At 43.0% G+C, this 17,479-nt stretch overlaps 1 protein-coding gene across 2 annotated transcripts in view; it reads right to left on the minus strand.

Annotated features, from left to right (window-relative positions):
- LAMC2 (laminin subunit gamma 2) overlaps positions 1-17,479 on the minus strand; it is a 74,384-nt gene that overhangs the window by 17,897 nt on the left and 39,008 nt on the right. For both annotated transcript variants that reach the window (XM_061634066.1, XM_061634067.1), the window contains exons 7-16: positions 16,422-16,611; positions 13,928-14,037; positions 12,243-12,464; positions 9,207-9,389; positions 6,846-7,049; positions 5,784-5,920; positions 3,513-3,669; positions 2,207-2,412; positions 1,168-1,247; positions 236-373 (exon numbers count right to left, since the gene is read on the minus strand). In XM_061634066.1, coding sequence (XP_061490050.1) covers positions 236-373; positions 1,168-1,247; positions 2,207-2,412; positions 3,513-3,669; positions 5,784-5,920; positions 6,846-7,049; positions 9,207-9,389; positions 12,243-12,464; positions 13,928-14,037; positions 16,422-16,611 — 1,627 coding nt within the window. The remainder of the gene's footprint in view (positions 1-235; positions 374-1,167; positions 1,248-2,206; positions 2,413-3,512; positions 3,670-5,783; positions 5,921-6,845; positions 7,050-9,206; positions 9,390-12,242; positions 12,465-13,927; positions 14,038-16,421; positions 16,612-17,479) is intronic.

The raw sequence follows: 17,479 nt of genomic DNA on the forward strand, positions 1-17,479 counted from the left end.
ATTTCTAAGGATGGCTGTTTTTTGGTTCTCATATTATTTCAGAAAGAGAAAATTTAATAGATTCAGCTTGAAATGTGAACTGAATCAAATTTCTTGCCCATCAATAATTTTAAATGCTATCATAATCATAAAATTATGAAATGATGATGATGGTGAGACGTGGAGTCATTAGAGGAGAGGCAACAAGCAACCTGTGCCCTGAAAATGCATATAAAGGAGCACAGTTTGGACATACTTTTTGTGGAGCCCTTGCACAGAGTTCACCAGGATGCCTCCTCCACTCGCAGATGACTGCAGCAATCCCAGCGCCTGCTTTGAGGCTTCTGCTGCTGCCCTGGCTGCTTGCTCGATAGTATCTGCCAGCTGCATGTGGCTGAAACACAAACAGAAACCATCTGAGTAAAGGGGGGGACAGGAGACACAGAGAGAAGTTGACACACAGGCAACACTCTTTCCTCTCTCCAACCCAAAGAATATGATACAACTTCAAAGCAAGACCCCACTGGGGACACTCAGACTGACGCTATATTTATTTACCTGGACAATTCTGTTTTAGACTGCCCAGTCCTAGAAGCAAGGTTAGAAGGGCTTGGATCTAATGACTACCAGCAGAGCTGTGTGTGTGTGTGGAACAAGCTTTCCCAAATCCTCCTCCTGTGTTTCTTGCTAGGCAATCAAGCTCCAGCAAGCCTCAGGCTTGCATATTCCCCCTTCCCTTCCCTTCCCTTCCCCGCCTCTTTCACACCTGCAAGCTTTTGCTGCCAATCTTAAACTTTACTTCCCTGTGACATGTAACCTGGGAAACAGTAGTTTGTTCTGTTGTGTCCTTTAAATGCTGTGGTCATAGAAAGGGACAGCTATGGAATAGTTCCTGTTTTATTCAAAAAAAAAAAACCCACTGCCATCAGAAAGTCAAGGCCTGGCATTCCACAGCCGTTGCCAACAGGATGAGCAAGTAGCTACAAGGACCCTAAAGCTGCCTTCACCTAAACACTCAGGAAATTGGAGCAGTCTCCTTGCCTGAAAGCAGGGGCAAGCTGCTTACCGTATCTGCACTGCTTTGTTGGTGCTCTTTTTGAAAAACTTGGGCTGTTAGTGTTTTCAACACTGAGCCCAGCAACAGAAATGGGGTTTGGAGCAGCCTAGTAAAGACAGGGATCAACTCACCTGTTTGCCAACTTCATGGCTTCTTGAGCCAGGATTAAAAAATGGTTTGACCCTCCAAGGAGGTCTGAAGATGGAATAACCTGAGAAGAGAACAAGAGAAAAACATCACTGTGTGGTTCCAAGGAGCAGAAGGCCCTATGATAAGCTTTATTTAGAACTCTACACCTTTTATCACCTCTGCTTCTCTGCCTGCATTCTACCTGGGCCAGGCAAACAGATACACACAGTCTTTTCCTGCCTCACACAGAAAAGATGCAATGACACAACAATGTGGCCATTCTCCTCCACTGGTGCCATACAGGAACAGAACTAAAACCAAGCCAATATTTTAAACTTCTTTTAATACTTGGTCCCTAACTGGTGCTCCTTTGCCCTGGAATAATGCAACAGTCACTGTGTTCTGAGTATGGAGAATTTAAAGCAGCCCAAGGCAGAGAACACATAGAGAAGCTGTTTTAAAGAATTACACTACAGCATAAGGATTTGCAGATGTTCCACCCCCAGAGGGCCCGTCTGAGAGGGCTGTAAATTACTCAGGCCCACCAGTCACAAAATAGTGGTGCAAGGGAAAAGCAGTTATTGGAGGCAGTAATTGGCATAATCAGCTGTCAATTACTGGCATAATTTTCTGTTGATATCTAATCCCTCTTTGGAAATTTTCATTTTTTTGCCACTGCAAGTTCCCTGCAGCAGGGAGTTTCATAGTTCAGCTTTCCTCAAGCTATGTACAAGTTTTGGAGATACTGTGACTGAGCCTCCCCACTTAGGCAAAATGTGCTGATCCAGCACCTCCTACATGCCTCTCAAAATATTTGTATGCTTCTCCTGTCATTTCTTCTCTCCTCCTCTTGCCCTGTACCCATGACATTGGACAGGGCAAGCCTCACTGGCAGGAATTCCAAAAAGGTGTGAAATGTCCCTCTGTATGTAGGTAGAGCCCATAGAGATATCATAAATTGCACTATACACCCTATGATAGGTATTGCACCAGTGTGTCATGTTAATGTACCAGAGAGTACGTCAGCACACAGATACTTGCCATGCCTCCCATCTTTGCTTTGCTTTGCTCCAAATCCAAACGAGCTCTCGCAACAAGCCTCCTGGCATCTTGTACTTGGCTCTGGTACTGACTGCCCAAAGACTGCAACCTGTTGGCTGTCTCATTGATCTCATCCAAGCGACTCTGGTAGGTGAACTCTTGAGCTTTCATCTTAGACAGGCGGATCCCCAAGGACCTGTCAGAATCTTAGATGTAAAGAGAGGAGAGTTTTACTAGGCTAGAGAATGCAGTGTGCTGATTTAGAAGTCAAAGTGGGTGTATGGCTGGTGACAGACAGCCGAGGCAAACACAGTTCATACAATCCACAAAAAATCCCTGCTGAGAAACGGAGATTTCTTCTTAATCCTTAGTTCTGCTGTGCTAAGTAGTCAGAAGCAGGGGAATGAATGGAGACAGGCATTGCTATGACTTGAGGAGACAGGCCACGGCTCAGTGGCAGCCCATGTGCTTTGCATGCAGTAGGCCTCTGATTCAAAGGGGCTGCAAATATTGTGAGGGGGAAAAATCACGTTGGAACACTTTTTATACCACTAATTGTCACTTCTTTCATAGCTTCTAAAATAGTTAAGTACCAGGATATAGGAGAAATAAGGTTTACACATATTGTCTGTTCAATATTTTAACATTTTTCTTCTAGGAACTGTTTCTATATATTGTTTATTTGTGTGCATGACTGAGCCCAGATCAAGCACTGTTAAGTCCCATTGGATAATGAAATGTATATTTATTCCTCCCTAAAATTAGTGGAACTGAAAAGCACTTAACTTTGACTGGATCATGTCTGTTTGTAACATTCCAATTGTTAAAAATTAGAAGAGGAGGGAAAACACACTAAAACGCAATGCTTTTTGCAAGATAAAACTGGTGATCAAAGTGAGTGGGTAGAGTCAGAAACCAAGTCCTCAAGAAGGGTTAAGAGTGGGACTGGAGTCCCACCATCAAGAAAAGACTTGCCATTCTCTTTAAAAACAAAACAAAACAACCCTTCATAGGAAAAAGGTTACCAAGCCCTGCTTTAAATAAGAAATAGGGTGAAAGATGTATAGAACTAAATGTATGGGAGTGGGAAAAGGAGGAGGGTGGGCTCCAAATCAATAACAATAATACCTACAAGAGCTTTTGCCCTCTTTCCCCCTACTTACATCACTGTTCAAACCTGGGATCTAATGCCGTCGCCTTCACTGGCAGAAAAGTACCTGGGCGCTATGGTTGTACTCAGCTACCATTCTTCCCCTGCTTTCTTCCCCTAACCTCATTCCAAGGAATCTGGAAAGTCTCAAGCTACCTTGTAAACTCTGGGCTTCTCTCAGGACTTGCTGGAGCATCTTCTCAGCCTCCCTCATCTTCCTCTCCAGCTCTGCATTATTTCCTGGCTCTCCACTGGTCTGCACCTGAGATACAAGCATTTCCAGTCCCTGCAGTTGCTGGAGGTACTGATCTACCTGGAAACAAGGCAAGATATCTATGTGAATAAGAGAAAGACACAGAAACTTGGCCAGCAGCTCCAGAGCCTTCAAAACCCATAAAAACATGAAGTTTGAAAGCTTCAAAATGGATATCTAGGTAGCTTCTAGTTTTTAATAATTAATATATTAATTTTATCAAAATGTGATTATTAAAGTATTAAATTTATTGAAATCAAGGTATTAATTATCAAAAGGAGGCACTATCTGGACAGCAGTCCATATTTAATGGATTATTCATTACATTGGCATTCTGCCATTTCTCCAAACTGTGCAAAGCAGTTTACATGCCATTCCACAGGAGGAATCCCATCCAAGAAGCTTACTGGACCAGACCCACTTAACTTCAGCAGCAGAACTGCTTTCAGACCACTCCATGGGAAGAGAATTTACTGAATTTTATTTATTTTTTCTGAATCCAACATTTTGGTAATTAATTAGCTATTAATCGAGAAAAAGTTTCTGATTTGATTACAGATGCCCTCAGACAGCAAAAAAGAAAGAAACATGTTCACTGTCTTTAACAGAAGTATTTAGAAACATCACAAGCAGTATTACAAAAGGCATTCGCCTGTCTCTCACACACAGGACACAGCACCTCTTCTAAGAGGACATCTGTTGCTGTGATATGCATGCTCATCATCTTAAAAAAAAAAAGAAGGAAAAAAGTATGATTTCCCTCCTTCTGATCTATTCTTTTGGTCATATGCAGATTTAACGGAGACATTAATTAATCCTCAAAATTTTTTTAGGTGGGTGTTATATTTATTTTTCAGACTTGCCACTTTTTTCCCAGCAAAAAACCCCCAAAACCCTCAAGGTGGCTAATGCAAAAAGTATAGAAGGCAAATATGTCAAAATGGGCACTGTCAGTCACTGTCTCTTCATCTCCTTTAGCTATTTGCAAATTGGTAGCTGCCTGAAGATGTCTTTTGATCTAGGAGAGAAGTAGCTTGGTGGCACTTATCCCTAGCAGGCCAATGGAAAAGGACCTTGGTGTCTCATCCTCTCATGCTTCAGCATTACAGCATAGCTGGCTGCTGAAGGAATCTGGAGGAAGAGGCCAGGTGGGAGTTGGTCATAGCCAGGCAATGGCAGGGGCTTGTGCTCTCTCGCTCTCGCTCTCCTGCTGGTGCCCAGGGCCTGGCCAACATGAATGAAGTTGAGGGGCAATCATTATTCCACACAAGTGAAAGTTTCTCTTTTCTCTGCAAGAGAGGAAAAAGGCTGCAATCCTTAAGGAGGACATATTTACCTATATTTGTTTATAAAAGTATTTATATACCACCCTCTCACAAAGCATCACGGCCATGTACAGCAACACTTTTTTTAAAAAAGCAATAGAAAACAATCATTAAAATGACTGGCTACTCAAAAAACATTTGAACAGCTGCATAGGTCTGTTGGTACAACAAAGTCTTCAAGAGATGCCTGAAAGTCAAAAGCGAGGACGCCTGCCAAATCTCTGCCACAAGAGTATTCCATAGCATGGGACCGGAGACACTCAATGCCCGACTCCTGGTTGAGGCCAGAGCAATCCTGAGAAGAACTGACCCCCACTCTAGGTTGAGAGGGGGAGAAGGAGAAAAACATCTCCTTTCTCCACACCCTCCCAGCCGTATGTTTAAGGTTTCTTAAAACCTAATTACACTTTAGCCCCGCCCCCATGAACTTATTTGGGAGTGGCTTCAAGCTGGGGGTGGGTCCACCTGATCTCTCCCCGAGATTGAAACCACAGGGCAGATCTAGGGGTCTGTGCATACCCCTATTTTATGCACACTTCCCCCTACTATATGCATTGTTTATACATTTTTGTTTGGAGAACTGCATCAAAAAATTCAGAGAAGTGCGAATTTCATAAGATTGCTGTGTTTCAATCTGCATATTGTTTAGGAAAATGAGAGGTGGGTAGGCCTTCATTAAAATATGAACCAAACTGAATTTCTTCCCCATTTCTGGTGGGAGATATTGCATTAAAAATCCTAATTGTTCTTTGCCCAAATGGCGAGAAAGGGGCAGGGAAGGGACAGACATTTTTTACACCACTGATTGCTATAGTCTTGGGTATGAAAGTGCCAAAGGGAAAAGCCAACCTGAGTCTTCACTTGACTATAGCAGGCTGGACAACGGGTGTGTTCACAGCTCTGCCCTTCGAATCCTGGCTTACAAATGCAGCTCCCATCACTGTGACACCGCAGAGGCTCAGAACCCACAGAATTGCAATTGCAAGCTGCACAGAGTAAGAAAAAGTACAAGGTTGGGAGGAATCCTCCAGATCAGTCCTGTTTAAAACATAAAACTGGAAAGGCAATGCTTTCTTCTTCTAAAATGTCACATTGAATGCAGAATGCATGATGAGAACAAATTATGGACATGAAAATAAATATTCTAAATGCTTGTTTTAAGTAAAGACAAATTAGTCTATCTGGTCTGTGTCACTTACACAGATGTTCACTGATACACATCTGTTCAACCCTATTTCCACTTTTATCTGTGATTTTAAAAAAATCTACAGGGAAATTCACATTTAAATATGTATTTTTAAACATAATATATCTCAAAAGACATACTTTCTGTCACTAATACATATTTTAAAACATATTTTATCACACATTAATACAAAAAGTGTGGGATCAGGTTGATTTGTGTCAGCATTTGCAGAAATCAAATCTGTCAAGCATCCCCAGTTTTAAACAGATTTTCATTTTACTAAATATATATTTTCATGTGGGATATTCAGTGTAACTAGGAATGAAATTACCTACTTAACAGATCAGGAATGGGCAACCTCTGTGTTTGCAGGGGCTGCAGTCTTCTCCAGAGACTAGTCAGGGGGCTGGAATAATCTCAGCCTCTCCTAGAAATAAAATGGCATTCTCTTGTGTCAACTAAATATGGAGCACATCAGCTCAGACAGTATGAGGTCTTTGATGGGGGGTGGGCAAGGCACATTATGCTTTTTGAAAGCTCCTCTTGAGAGACAAGACAGGCCAATTGATGCTTTCTGTGACTCACGTTACGCTTGGAAGCAAAGATTTGTAAACAGCCCTTTGGTTGTCCCTCAGTTGGCCCAAAGCCTGCTTTGTCCAAGTTCTCATAATGTGATTCATGATGCCCTTGTAGTCAACATTGATTTGCACAGGATAATGATGTACCTCGGCACTTCTCTGCTGGGTTGGGGGATAAAGGATTTCCAAAGAATCCATCCTTGCACTTGCATTCCCCTGTCAAGTGGTTGCAAATCCCAGAAGCATTTGGGTCAACACTGCTACACTGGCATGGTTGACAGGGACGTGCTTGGCTGTTCTGACCCAAGGGGTCTCCAAAATAGCCATCAGTACAAAACTCACAGCGAGAGCCTAGGAAGAAAAGAAATAAGGACAAGCAGATAATGCCCTGAACCAGCAATGTGCGAACTCCCTCTGAACATCCCCCATGATGCTAGGAAGTTATACTGGTGTCTGCAGCGCCCCCCCCCAGCCCAAATTTCCACAATCCATTCATTGGCTACTGTCCACACATGAGCTGTCCATAAAAAGCTTTGCAAGTCCTATTGTGCAATACAATAAATTCATATCCTCTTCCTTAATATATGCTAATTCCAGCTACAGAAGGCTGCCAATTTTTGGCATGGGGAATGTGTGCATGTGCACATGAATCTGAGGAAACTGGAGTGTTCAGAAGCAAATGCAATGTATGTAATAAATCCTTGACGGCTCCTCCTTCTAATTAAAAGCAGCTTCAGGAGGGGGAATCATGAACCACAGAAGCAGTACAGAGGAGGGGGGCTTAACCCTCTGCTTGCCTGCTGCCTAAGTCCTGCAACTCCCTCACCACTGCCCTGGACTTCATCTGCCCACCCAGGCTAGTTACTGGATACTTCTGGAGAGGAAGGAGTGTAAGATTTGAGCCTTATCCAGGCAATATGCTCTTCCTGAACTTTGGTGGATTCCTGTATCTTTTTTTTCCATCCTGACCTCTGACCTTGCTCCTTAATCCTGCCTCTGCCCTTTGGTTCTAACTTAGGGGCCCTCCAGATGTCATTTTTACTGAGCATTCATCAGAATTTGTGCTCATGATATTATCAGGGTGGCTATATATGGTCATACTTTCAATACCATATGTGGCTGCAAACATTATGGGGTGTTCATTCTGCTTCGTTTGCAATAGGTACATATCCCATAGATTCCTGCTAAAATCCTGTAACCTTTTGTACCACAAATGTTCCAGGGTTCTTCCACACAATACTAAAGGCTCCTACATGCAAGAGCATTCCTTCCACATTAAAAAATGGATGTCAGGGCAAACATAATAATCTAGCCTTGTTCCTAATGTGCGAATTTTCTATGTCAATGAATTATTTAGTGAGGGGGTGCATTTTCCTCTTTTGGGGGAAATGGTACATCCCAAGCATAGGTCTCATCTACATGGTGGTTTACTGTGTGTTTGGTGCTACTCACATCTCCTTTAACTTTGCATGGTTCACATGACATTACCCGCAAACGGAAGCTATCACACAATTTTCTCCCTATAAATCTGCACTAACCCAATCCACTGATAATATGAAAAGGGAAGAAAAAAACATCTTCACTCCCTTTCTCTAGTGCTCGCAGATGCTTTACTCTGATACTTTTAGGTGGGTGTGTCAATCATTACCCTCTCCACGCCCACTCCCTCCTCCTCGCTTCCTTCATTTTATTTCCTGTAGGCTGACAAGCAACTTCTGTTTGCTCTCCTCCATTCTGCTGGCCTTCTTTATGTTGCTGCAAATGGTGCCTTTATTTTCTTTTTCCTCTAACTTGTGCGCAAAAGCATAACACTGCTCAAACAAAGTATTTCAGCTGTATTCTACCAGGGAAAACATAGATATGTGCACTTTTGGATTTTTTTAAAGGAACCTCTTTTAAGGCAGAACTGCTTGTGGATGATGCAAATGAAAAGTGAAGGTAAAAGTAGTATATTTCCTACGAAGAAATGCTCCCATGTAGATGAGCCCATAGATTTACCACCTCAGAAAGATTGGGCCTGGTCATTCAGTGAGGACCTGAGTCTAGAAATATGAGTCTCCACTGAATATTGGAAAAGTGGCAGCGGGAGAGTACATTTTGGAGGGGAAAAATGGCAGGTGGAGGGGGGGTGCTTAATCATTATCCCCCCCACAGCTGTTCCCCCTGCATCCTCCCCATCCACTCCAATGCTTTTCTCCAAGTCACTTCAAGCATGCAGCTGGGAATTCTGACAGGGATGGGGGGGGCTGGAAAGGGGAAGTCAGGGAAGAAGCAATAGTGGGGGAAGAGTTAATTACCCCTCCCTGACCTACCATGCATTCCCCTCCATATCTCATCTTACACCTGAAAATTTTGACATGGCTGGTGGAGGCCCAGGTTCATTGACCAATGTCTGCTATTGAATGTCTAGCACTGGGACACATAACACACACATACAGACATCCTTTTTGCTAGGAATGGAAAGCTGGCCTTGGAAAGAAAAAGATATATTCTGCATTTGGGCATTACCACCAGCTCCTGGAAGGCAGTTATTGCAAACAACTTCCTGTGTCCCTGGCAGCACCGAGCAGCCCTGACCACTTCGACATGGGCATGGCTGGCAGCTCTGTGGGTTCCAAGGGGAACGGTAAAAGCCAGTCGGGCAGGCAGCACTTATGTGCTCCCTGTTTTCATCTCCAGAATAGCATTCTCCTGGACAGAGACAGAAAGCGAAAAGGAAGAGCAGGTTAGAGTGGAGTTTATCAACAGATGTTTCATATTGTCTCAGGCTCTTCATGCAGCTTGTATTAGAACCCTGAGGATCCCACCATTAAGGCTTCTTTTATTTGTGTAGAGAAGCATTTGAAAATATGATGGAAAAATAAAAATTCTGAAACAAAGAAATACTAAAGTATAGATGTACGTGCACGCACATGTATATATGTACACATAACATACTAGATAGATAGGATAGTGCTCATGAGGTTTGAGTACTATACATCAAAATGTTTTTGAGGAGTGATTCGTTTTTTTCCAAGTAAGTACAATAAATGAAATTAATTCACTAACTGTTGCTTATCATGGTTATCAGCCACATCTATAAAGGCAATATACACACTATATTAATTCAATTAGTTGTAGCCCTCTTGTTCATGATGAATTTCTGGTGTGGCACTCAGTGGTGAACATGTTAATTCCCATGAAAGTAGACAATACCCATTCTTGGCAATGGGCTCCAATTATTTATTTTATTATTTATTACATTTATATCCCACCTTTGCACTTGGTGGTATACATGGTTCTCACCTCCCCATTTTATTTTCACAACAACCCTGTGAGGTAGGTTAGGCTGAGAGACTGTGACAGGCCCAAGGTCACCCAATGAGCTTCCTGGCTGAGTGGGGATCCTGGTCTCTCTACCACTGGGGGAACAATTAGAGTTTTTCCTCAGTTGCCTGAGAGTATCAGGAAGTGGATGGGATGGAAAAAGGAAAGGGCGGTGCTTCTTATGAGAAGGCAGTTTCTGCTCTCAGTTCAGTGGCTGCTGGTGGCTTCATATCAGTGGGGCAGTGGAATCCACTTTGGGCTTTAATCTGAACTTTCAAGGAGTTATCCAAGGACTAAAGCCCCACTGACATAGAGTCACCAGCTGCCACTGTCAGTCTAAAATGGCTGTCTTTCATACCCTCATACTGTGATGCCCTTTAGACATTGCAGCAGTGCCCGGGAGATGCTTTTCCATGAGCTCAGACCAAGGCACTCCAATGTTTAAAGGCCAGGCACTACATGGAATAGGAGCTTATTAGACAATTATTGAAAGATATCCAACATTAGCCAAATCCAGTAGACCAACTGAAATCAATGGATGATTGGGTGATGTGTTTCTTTGTTCGTGGTGGGGTCAGTTCCTATGCTTTGTTGGCATGTATTAGAGTTAGAAACGGTCTTTTTTGTTTTATCTTTTTTACATATATAATTCCCAGGAGTATTATTCTTAATGATATTCCCTGACTGTATTTCTTATTGGTGTTCTGGTTCTTTTTATGTTGCTATTCTTAATTGTTATACAGCCACAAGAGTGGCTGTATACTATAGCCAGCATGGATTTTTCACATTCCGCAATGTTAAATTGAAAATACCCCCATACCATTCTGAGGCTTCCAATAAGCTCATTTCAAAAGAAAACCTTATACAACTTATAGTCCTGAACTCAGAAATGTTTGCTTAACAACCCTCTAGGTTTTCATAGTGATACACAAAACATTTAGAGAGAATGAGAGTTAAAAGTATAAAACAAGAGAAGAAAAATCCAGACCCCTTTGGACTTGTTTCTGTCAGTGGTCTCATAATTTGTTGAAATTAATTAAAAATTAGCCATGTTCACAGAGTACCTGTAATCCTAACACTGACCTTGCCCCATACTCTGACCTTCATCGTCTGCAGTTTAAAAGTTAAACACATGTATGGCTGATTTTTAATTAATTTAAGAAATTTAACATAAACCTACCCTCCCCTCCTCATCCCTCCTATCCCCTCCCTCTTGCCCCTTCCCTCCCCGTTCCTTCACTTCTCCTGCCCCTTCCAATCCCCTCCCCCTCCTTCTCTTTCCCCCTCCCCCTTCTCTTCCTTCCTGACAGTTTTACCTATCCTAAGCATGATTGCATGGGAGTAAATCCCATTGATCTCAATAAGCATGCAAATGATCAGATCTGCCTTTTCCCTCCCCATCCCCCTCTCTTTCCCTCTCTCTCCCCCCCTCCTTCATATGTTACCAAATTCTTCCAAGCTACACAGGAAGTGAATTAGACTGTGAAAGACCAACCCAAATTGTGTTTGCATTTTTACACATTTGTAGGGCAGTGCAATATCTCAGAGAGGAGGTCAGGTCTCCTGCTCCCCTGATGCATCCACTATAGCTGCCCAATTTCCCTGCTTTTTAAAGTTTGATAGAAATATCTGTTGGCTACAGGTACACTCTTAAACCGCAAGGGTTTTTTGCCTATTAGTGAATTTTTAATAAAGCTACCTCTTATTTACCAGTGTGTGTTCTCTCAGATTAAGCCCTGGTGCTAAATCCAGCATCTGGCCAAACTTGGCTAATTTGCTACTGAGTAACCTGTTTGCTTACGGGAGCAGGAAGCAGAGACTCTTTAGCTCTTGCTTTCTATGGAATCCCGTCTGTTTAATTTAAGATTTGGGTTTCTCCTACCCCAAAACTGGCAGACATTACAAGTGGCGGCAGTGTTCTATCTTGCAGGATTGGTGTTAGACCTTGATAAGCTGGGAACTGCTGTTTGCCTACAAGAGCTGGTTCTCAGGTGTTTGGGACTCAGTGATCTTATGTGTATCTACATGTGCCTGGAAAAACATTATCTTGTACATGTCATGGGAGAAGGGGGCTCTCATGCCTGTTCTTCCATCACCTAGACAAGATCCCCAGCTGGATCACTATGTAAGCTGACCCTCAGTGAGCGACTTGGTTTTTATATTAGAGGCCAAGTTGTTGCCCAAACAAGTAAATAATCAGCCTGTCTACAATGACAGGCACTTTCTGGATTATCCTACCAGTATCTGGGTCACAGATTCCTCCTCCTTGGCAGTTGCAGAGCACACAGTTGCTAAGAGCCCCGAGTCTAGCAAAATCCTCTCTCTTGTACCCTGGGGCACATTTCTCACAGAACTGGCCCTGGTATCCAACTGGACATACACATTTCTCCACCCAGGGTGCTGGAGTGCCAGAGGTTTGCTGCGCCGAAACCAAAACGACATTACTGAGGTACCCTGTGCCTGAATGAAGAAGAAGACATTACAGTGAATGATCCGGAGAAGATACCACAGTAAATACCATGCATCCCTGGATCTCAACTGGATCGTATCTAAATCAGAAAAGAGCTGACATCTGGGGAGCAGCATCATGGGGCGCATCTACACTGCAACATCACAGTTGGTTTATCGCGATTTAACTGTCAATGCTTCCAGAAGCATCCTGGGGACTGCAGTTTGCTGAGGTTACTGGAGTTAGAGATCCTAGTTCCGCCCCTCCTCCACCACAGAAATACAATTTCCAGAGTTGCCTATGGACAGGGAATGACTATAACATTAGTTTGTGGTGGCCTTACAGTTTTTAGCAGTTGGTTGAGAGTGTATTAAATACACCATATCTGGATACTTTAGGATTGTAAAAAGGAATTTTCTAGTTGCTTGGTTTGAACAAGAATCACCTTCAGGGAAACATACAGCTATTTTCTCGCTATTGTATCCAGCAGAAGCCATGTGAACTGGCAGGGACTAGGTTGCTTGAAAAAATCCAATGTGACAGAGTCCATTTCCACTATAGTTGATAAACCACAGTGGCATTATGCAGTTGACCACTTTGACCAATTCAGTTCCACATGGCCCCTGCTCCGCTTGCTGAATATCTGAAAAATGGCTCTCTAATGAGGAATCGATTGTCCTGTTTTGGGTGGTAGCTGCCCCTTTGTTCCATTGAATTTATTCCCCAAAGGAAGCCTGCCTGGCTTGCTCTCTAAAGGCCTTTAGGGAGGCAGGTGAAAATCTGGCTGTTCAGGTGGGCATTTATTGCTTAAAACAGTCATCTCTTGCATATTGGTTTTAGGTATCTGTGTTTTTGATTGGTGGCTTTTGAGGTTCCTGAGGTTCCTCAAAAGCCTATAAAAGAATTCTTCAATGAGAAATATCAATAATGGCAAAAGCCGTCCCTCAAATACTTAGCCACCATAACCAGTCTCCCACCCCAGTTGTAACAACAGGCTGTATATGTGGTGGTGGTGTCCTTGGGTCTGCTCTCAGTCCACCTGGGCAATTACAGGCCTGTCTAATACTCCATCTGCTTTGCATGCAAAAATACCTCAGGTTCAATCCCTGACTTCTCCAGAGAGAGCTAGGAGAAACTTCTGCCTGAAGCCCTGGACAGGTGCTACCAGTCAGTGCTGACAATACTGACCAATGGTCTGACTCAATATAAGGCAGCTTCCAACATATCCTATCACAGGGGGTCTCTGGCAGACATGCAAAGACAGAAGCAAGACAGAGTGGGAAGGGTTCCTTAGCGGCTGATAATTATTATTTGCTTTTCATTATGGTTTGTTTCACGATACTCTTTTAAGCATGTGTAAGGAACCTTTTGGTTTATAACACAGGACAGAAACATTAAAGTAATAACGCACATCAGACAAAAGGTACATGACCCATTATTTAGCCAAGCTTCCACCATCCCATTCCTAACTCACTTTCTCCATAAGTGGCTCTGATCCGAAGAGCTGTCAGGTTCCCAATTAACCGACGATACTCTACGCCGCGCAGCCTAGGGCTCCAGTTGCTACTTGGGTGCTCATCCAACCTGCACGGCAGACATGATGAAAGATGTGGGGAGAAGTTATATGAACAAGTCCTGCCCCACCATGCACAAAATGCATCTTAGCAAAGACCTCTAGCAAATGATTATACAGCGAGAGTGGCTGTATACTATAGCCAGCATGGATTTTTCACATTCCACAATGATAAATTGAAAATAGCCCCCATGCCATTCTGCTGCTTCTCATTAAGCTCATTTCAGAACAAATTCTTACAAAACTTAGAGTCCTGAACTCAGAAATGCTTGCTTAACAACCCTCTATGTTTTCATGGTGATACACAAAATACTGAGAGAATTGAGAGTTCAAAGTGTAAAAAAAAGAGGAAAACAATCCAGACCCCTGTTGGACTTTTTTCTGTCAGTGGCCTCATAATTTCTTGAAATTAATTAAAAATCAGCCATATTCACAAGTACCTGTAGTTCTATTACTGGCCTTGCCCCATACTCTGACCTTCATCTTCTGCAGGTTAAAGGTTTAAAAAAATGCATGGCAGATTTTTAATTAATTTAAGAAATTTAATACTGAACTCTATAATAGCGCTAGGCATGCTCAGTAAGAACCAACTATTCATGTTCTAAAAGCCAGACTAACAGCTGTTTGGCTTGGCTAATCAGGGGGCCACAACCATGCCAGATATTTATTTCACTTGAGACAGTAATGGCTTCCCCCAAAGATTCCTTGGAAGTGTAGTTTGTGATGAGTGCTGAGGGTTGTTAGGAGACTCCTATTCCCCTGACAGAGCTCCAGTGGCCAGAGTGGTTTAACTGTCAGCTCCTCCACTGGGATTGTAGCTCTGTGAGGGGGAACAGGGCATCTCCTAGGAACTCTCAGCACCCTTCACAAACTACACTTCCCAGGATTCTCTGGGGGAAGCCATGACTGTCTAAAGTGAAATAAAGGTCTGGTGTAGATGTGGCCAGGGACAGTTTTGGTTTAAATTTGGGTGGGAGACTACATGTGCCTGCTGTAGGATAAAAAGGTGGGGGGAAGCCTGAAAAGCAATGCTACTGTTCACAATGTTTTCCTTTTGGAAAGGAAAGGGGCTTTTCCCTCTGCCCAGTGCCCATCCACCAAATCTCGTCCCCTCCCCCTCCCTCCTTCCCCCTATCCTTCCTCCCCTTCTCTCCCCCTTCCTCCTCCTCCCCCCTCCCTGCCCCTTCCCCAGGTCAGTTTCTATCCTAAGCATGATTGTACAGGAGTAAATCACACTGAACTCAAAAAGAATGCAAATAATCAAGCCTGCCTCCTCCTCCTCCTCCTCCCTCCTATCCCCTCCCTCTTGCCCCTTCCCTCCCCCTTCCTTCAGGCCAGAATTGTTAAGAAGGAGAAAAACAAGAACACTCTGTGACCAAGAAAAGTGGTAAAGGGCATTGCATTCAGTCTCCTATGAATATCAGAAAAATATAAAATTCAGCCTCTAGATCCTCGCATGCAGTGCCTTAATGGCATTTTTTTGCCATCAAAACTTCTTGCAGCCTGAGCAAGACAACAAGAAAAGCAATATCTAAAAACAAATTAATGCAAAGAGAAATGAAGTGGATTTATGGATCAAGAATTGATGTAGGCATCTTCTCTGGTTTAGGCAGCTTATCTAGACTTTGTTGTCATTATTTTCATGACTTGAAGAGGGACAGCCTGAAAAAGGCTGAGAGCTTTTGGTCTAGACAACTGGTAAGCAATGGGCAAAGCCAGTGGTTCTCAAACTTTCCACATTCAGGGAACATTTTCTTTGTTGATTTGTTTGCTGAGGAGTTGCTGCCCATTGCAGATGATTCTGGACATGCACAAGGTGCACATTCAGTTTATGACAGGTACTGGCCAAGCATTCTTTGTGTGAGCTGAGAATATGCTCTAGGAACGCATGCACCAATCCCCAGTGGCTGCACATGGCTGGGGAACATTGATAGTGGAGGGCAAGCTGTCTTTGAGGAAAGCTCTTCAACTGTTGTTGATCATCTCTTTGATTAGCCCCTGATAAGTTTTCAGGGAACTCCAGGGTTTCCCAGAACATAGTTTGAAAGCCACAAATTTAAGGAAATTTAATTATGCTAAAATAAAGCCTCATTGAACTTGTTCACACACGCATGCGCAACCACCTGATTTTTCATCCTTTGATTATTTGATAGTGACAAGGAGTTGCATGTGTGAACTGACTCCATTAAAAATCATTTATTGGATGCTACAGATACAAACGATAGATTGTTTGTGGCAATAGGTCTATGGTGGATCTAATACATCACGTGATATTGTAGTTAAAAAAGGATAGCCATGAATGTGTGAGCCAGACCCCTACCATCGATAGAATTATTTTGTGCCACTGCAGGGTTTTACATATGAGAGTTCCCTGGCATCCTCTTACGCATTTTACCTGAATGTGTAAGTCTTGCTGGCTCTACAAGGCAGCATCCTCCCATTAGGCATGAGAGGGGCAGTGACTTTCAAACCAGCTCCTTCCAAGACTACATCATGCTGTGAAGGATGACGCCCAGGTCGGTTCACGCGATAATCAAATGACAGCTTCTGGCCATAACTCAGTTGCTGGTTTCCAAGGAACCTGGCTACAAAACAGGTGGAAAACAAACACAAGATCAAAGGATAGCATTTGCAAGTGAAATTGTGACTTGTGCCACTGCTGAGCTTTATTTGATGGTATTTTATACCAGCCTTAGGTATATGACAACATAGCAGGAAGGAGGATTCCAAAGGAACCCATCATTACCCCTGGCCTAAATCCCATTGATATCAACCTGCCTACACATTAAGATCAGGCAGCCCTCCACTGTTAAAAGTAGGTCAACAGGCACAAGGGAGAAGGTCTTTCTGGTGACCCCACAGCTCTGAAACTCATTACCATCTGATCTCTGGAAGGCTACTACACTCTATTTCTTTCAAAAGACTGTTTCAGGTGGCCTTCACATGATCGACTGCTATGAAGGCCAAGATGTGTTTCCTTTAATTGCTATACTGGGAAAATTATGCTTTATATCATGGGCTGGGTATGGATTTCTATTCATGTTGGTTTTGAAATTTGGGGGATTATTGTACATAACAGCATTTATACAAAGTGTTTTTCTTTAAAAAGGATCAAGTTGTAAACTAGGAAGTCTGAAAAGAAGCTCGCCTTCTACAGCTAGCTCCAACTAGAGCATGTTTAGAGCCCCAGAAGTGCAGAAGGCAGAGCCCCTTCTCTTCCCACCACCTCTCCAAGTCAGCATATCAAGTATCACCCTCCTTAGCAGTAATCCAAGCAAATGCTTGTTGTTTTGGATGGCTGATGTACTTCATCCGTTCATTTTTTTAAAAAGTGTCCAATAAAAATAATGCATGTTTCTTCCATCATAAAAAAGTGAAGACTTTCCTTTCTAGAATGTGTAAGACAGCCAGGTCAGTCCATCAGTCATTGGCAGCATCTCACAGTGAAGAAAC

The sequence above is a fragment of the Rhineura floridana genome, chromosome 6, assembly GCF_030035675.1.
Source record: "Rhineura floridana isolate rRhiFlo1 chromosome 6, rRhiFlo1.hap2, whole genome shotgun sequence".
Lineage (NCBI taxonomy): Eukaryota > Metazoa > Chordata > Lepidosauria > Squamata > Rhineuridae > Rhineura > Rhineura floridana.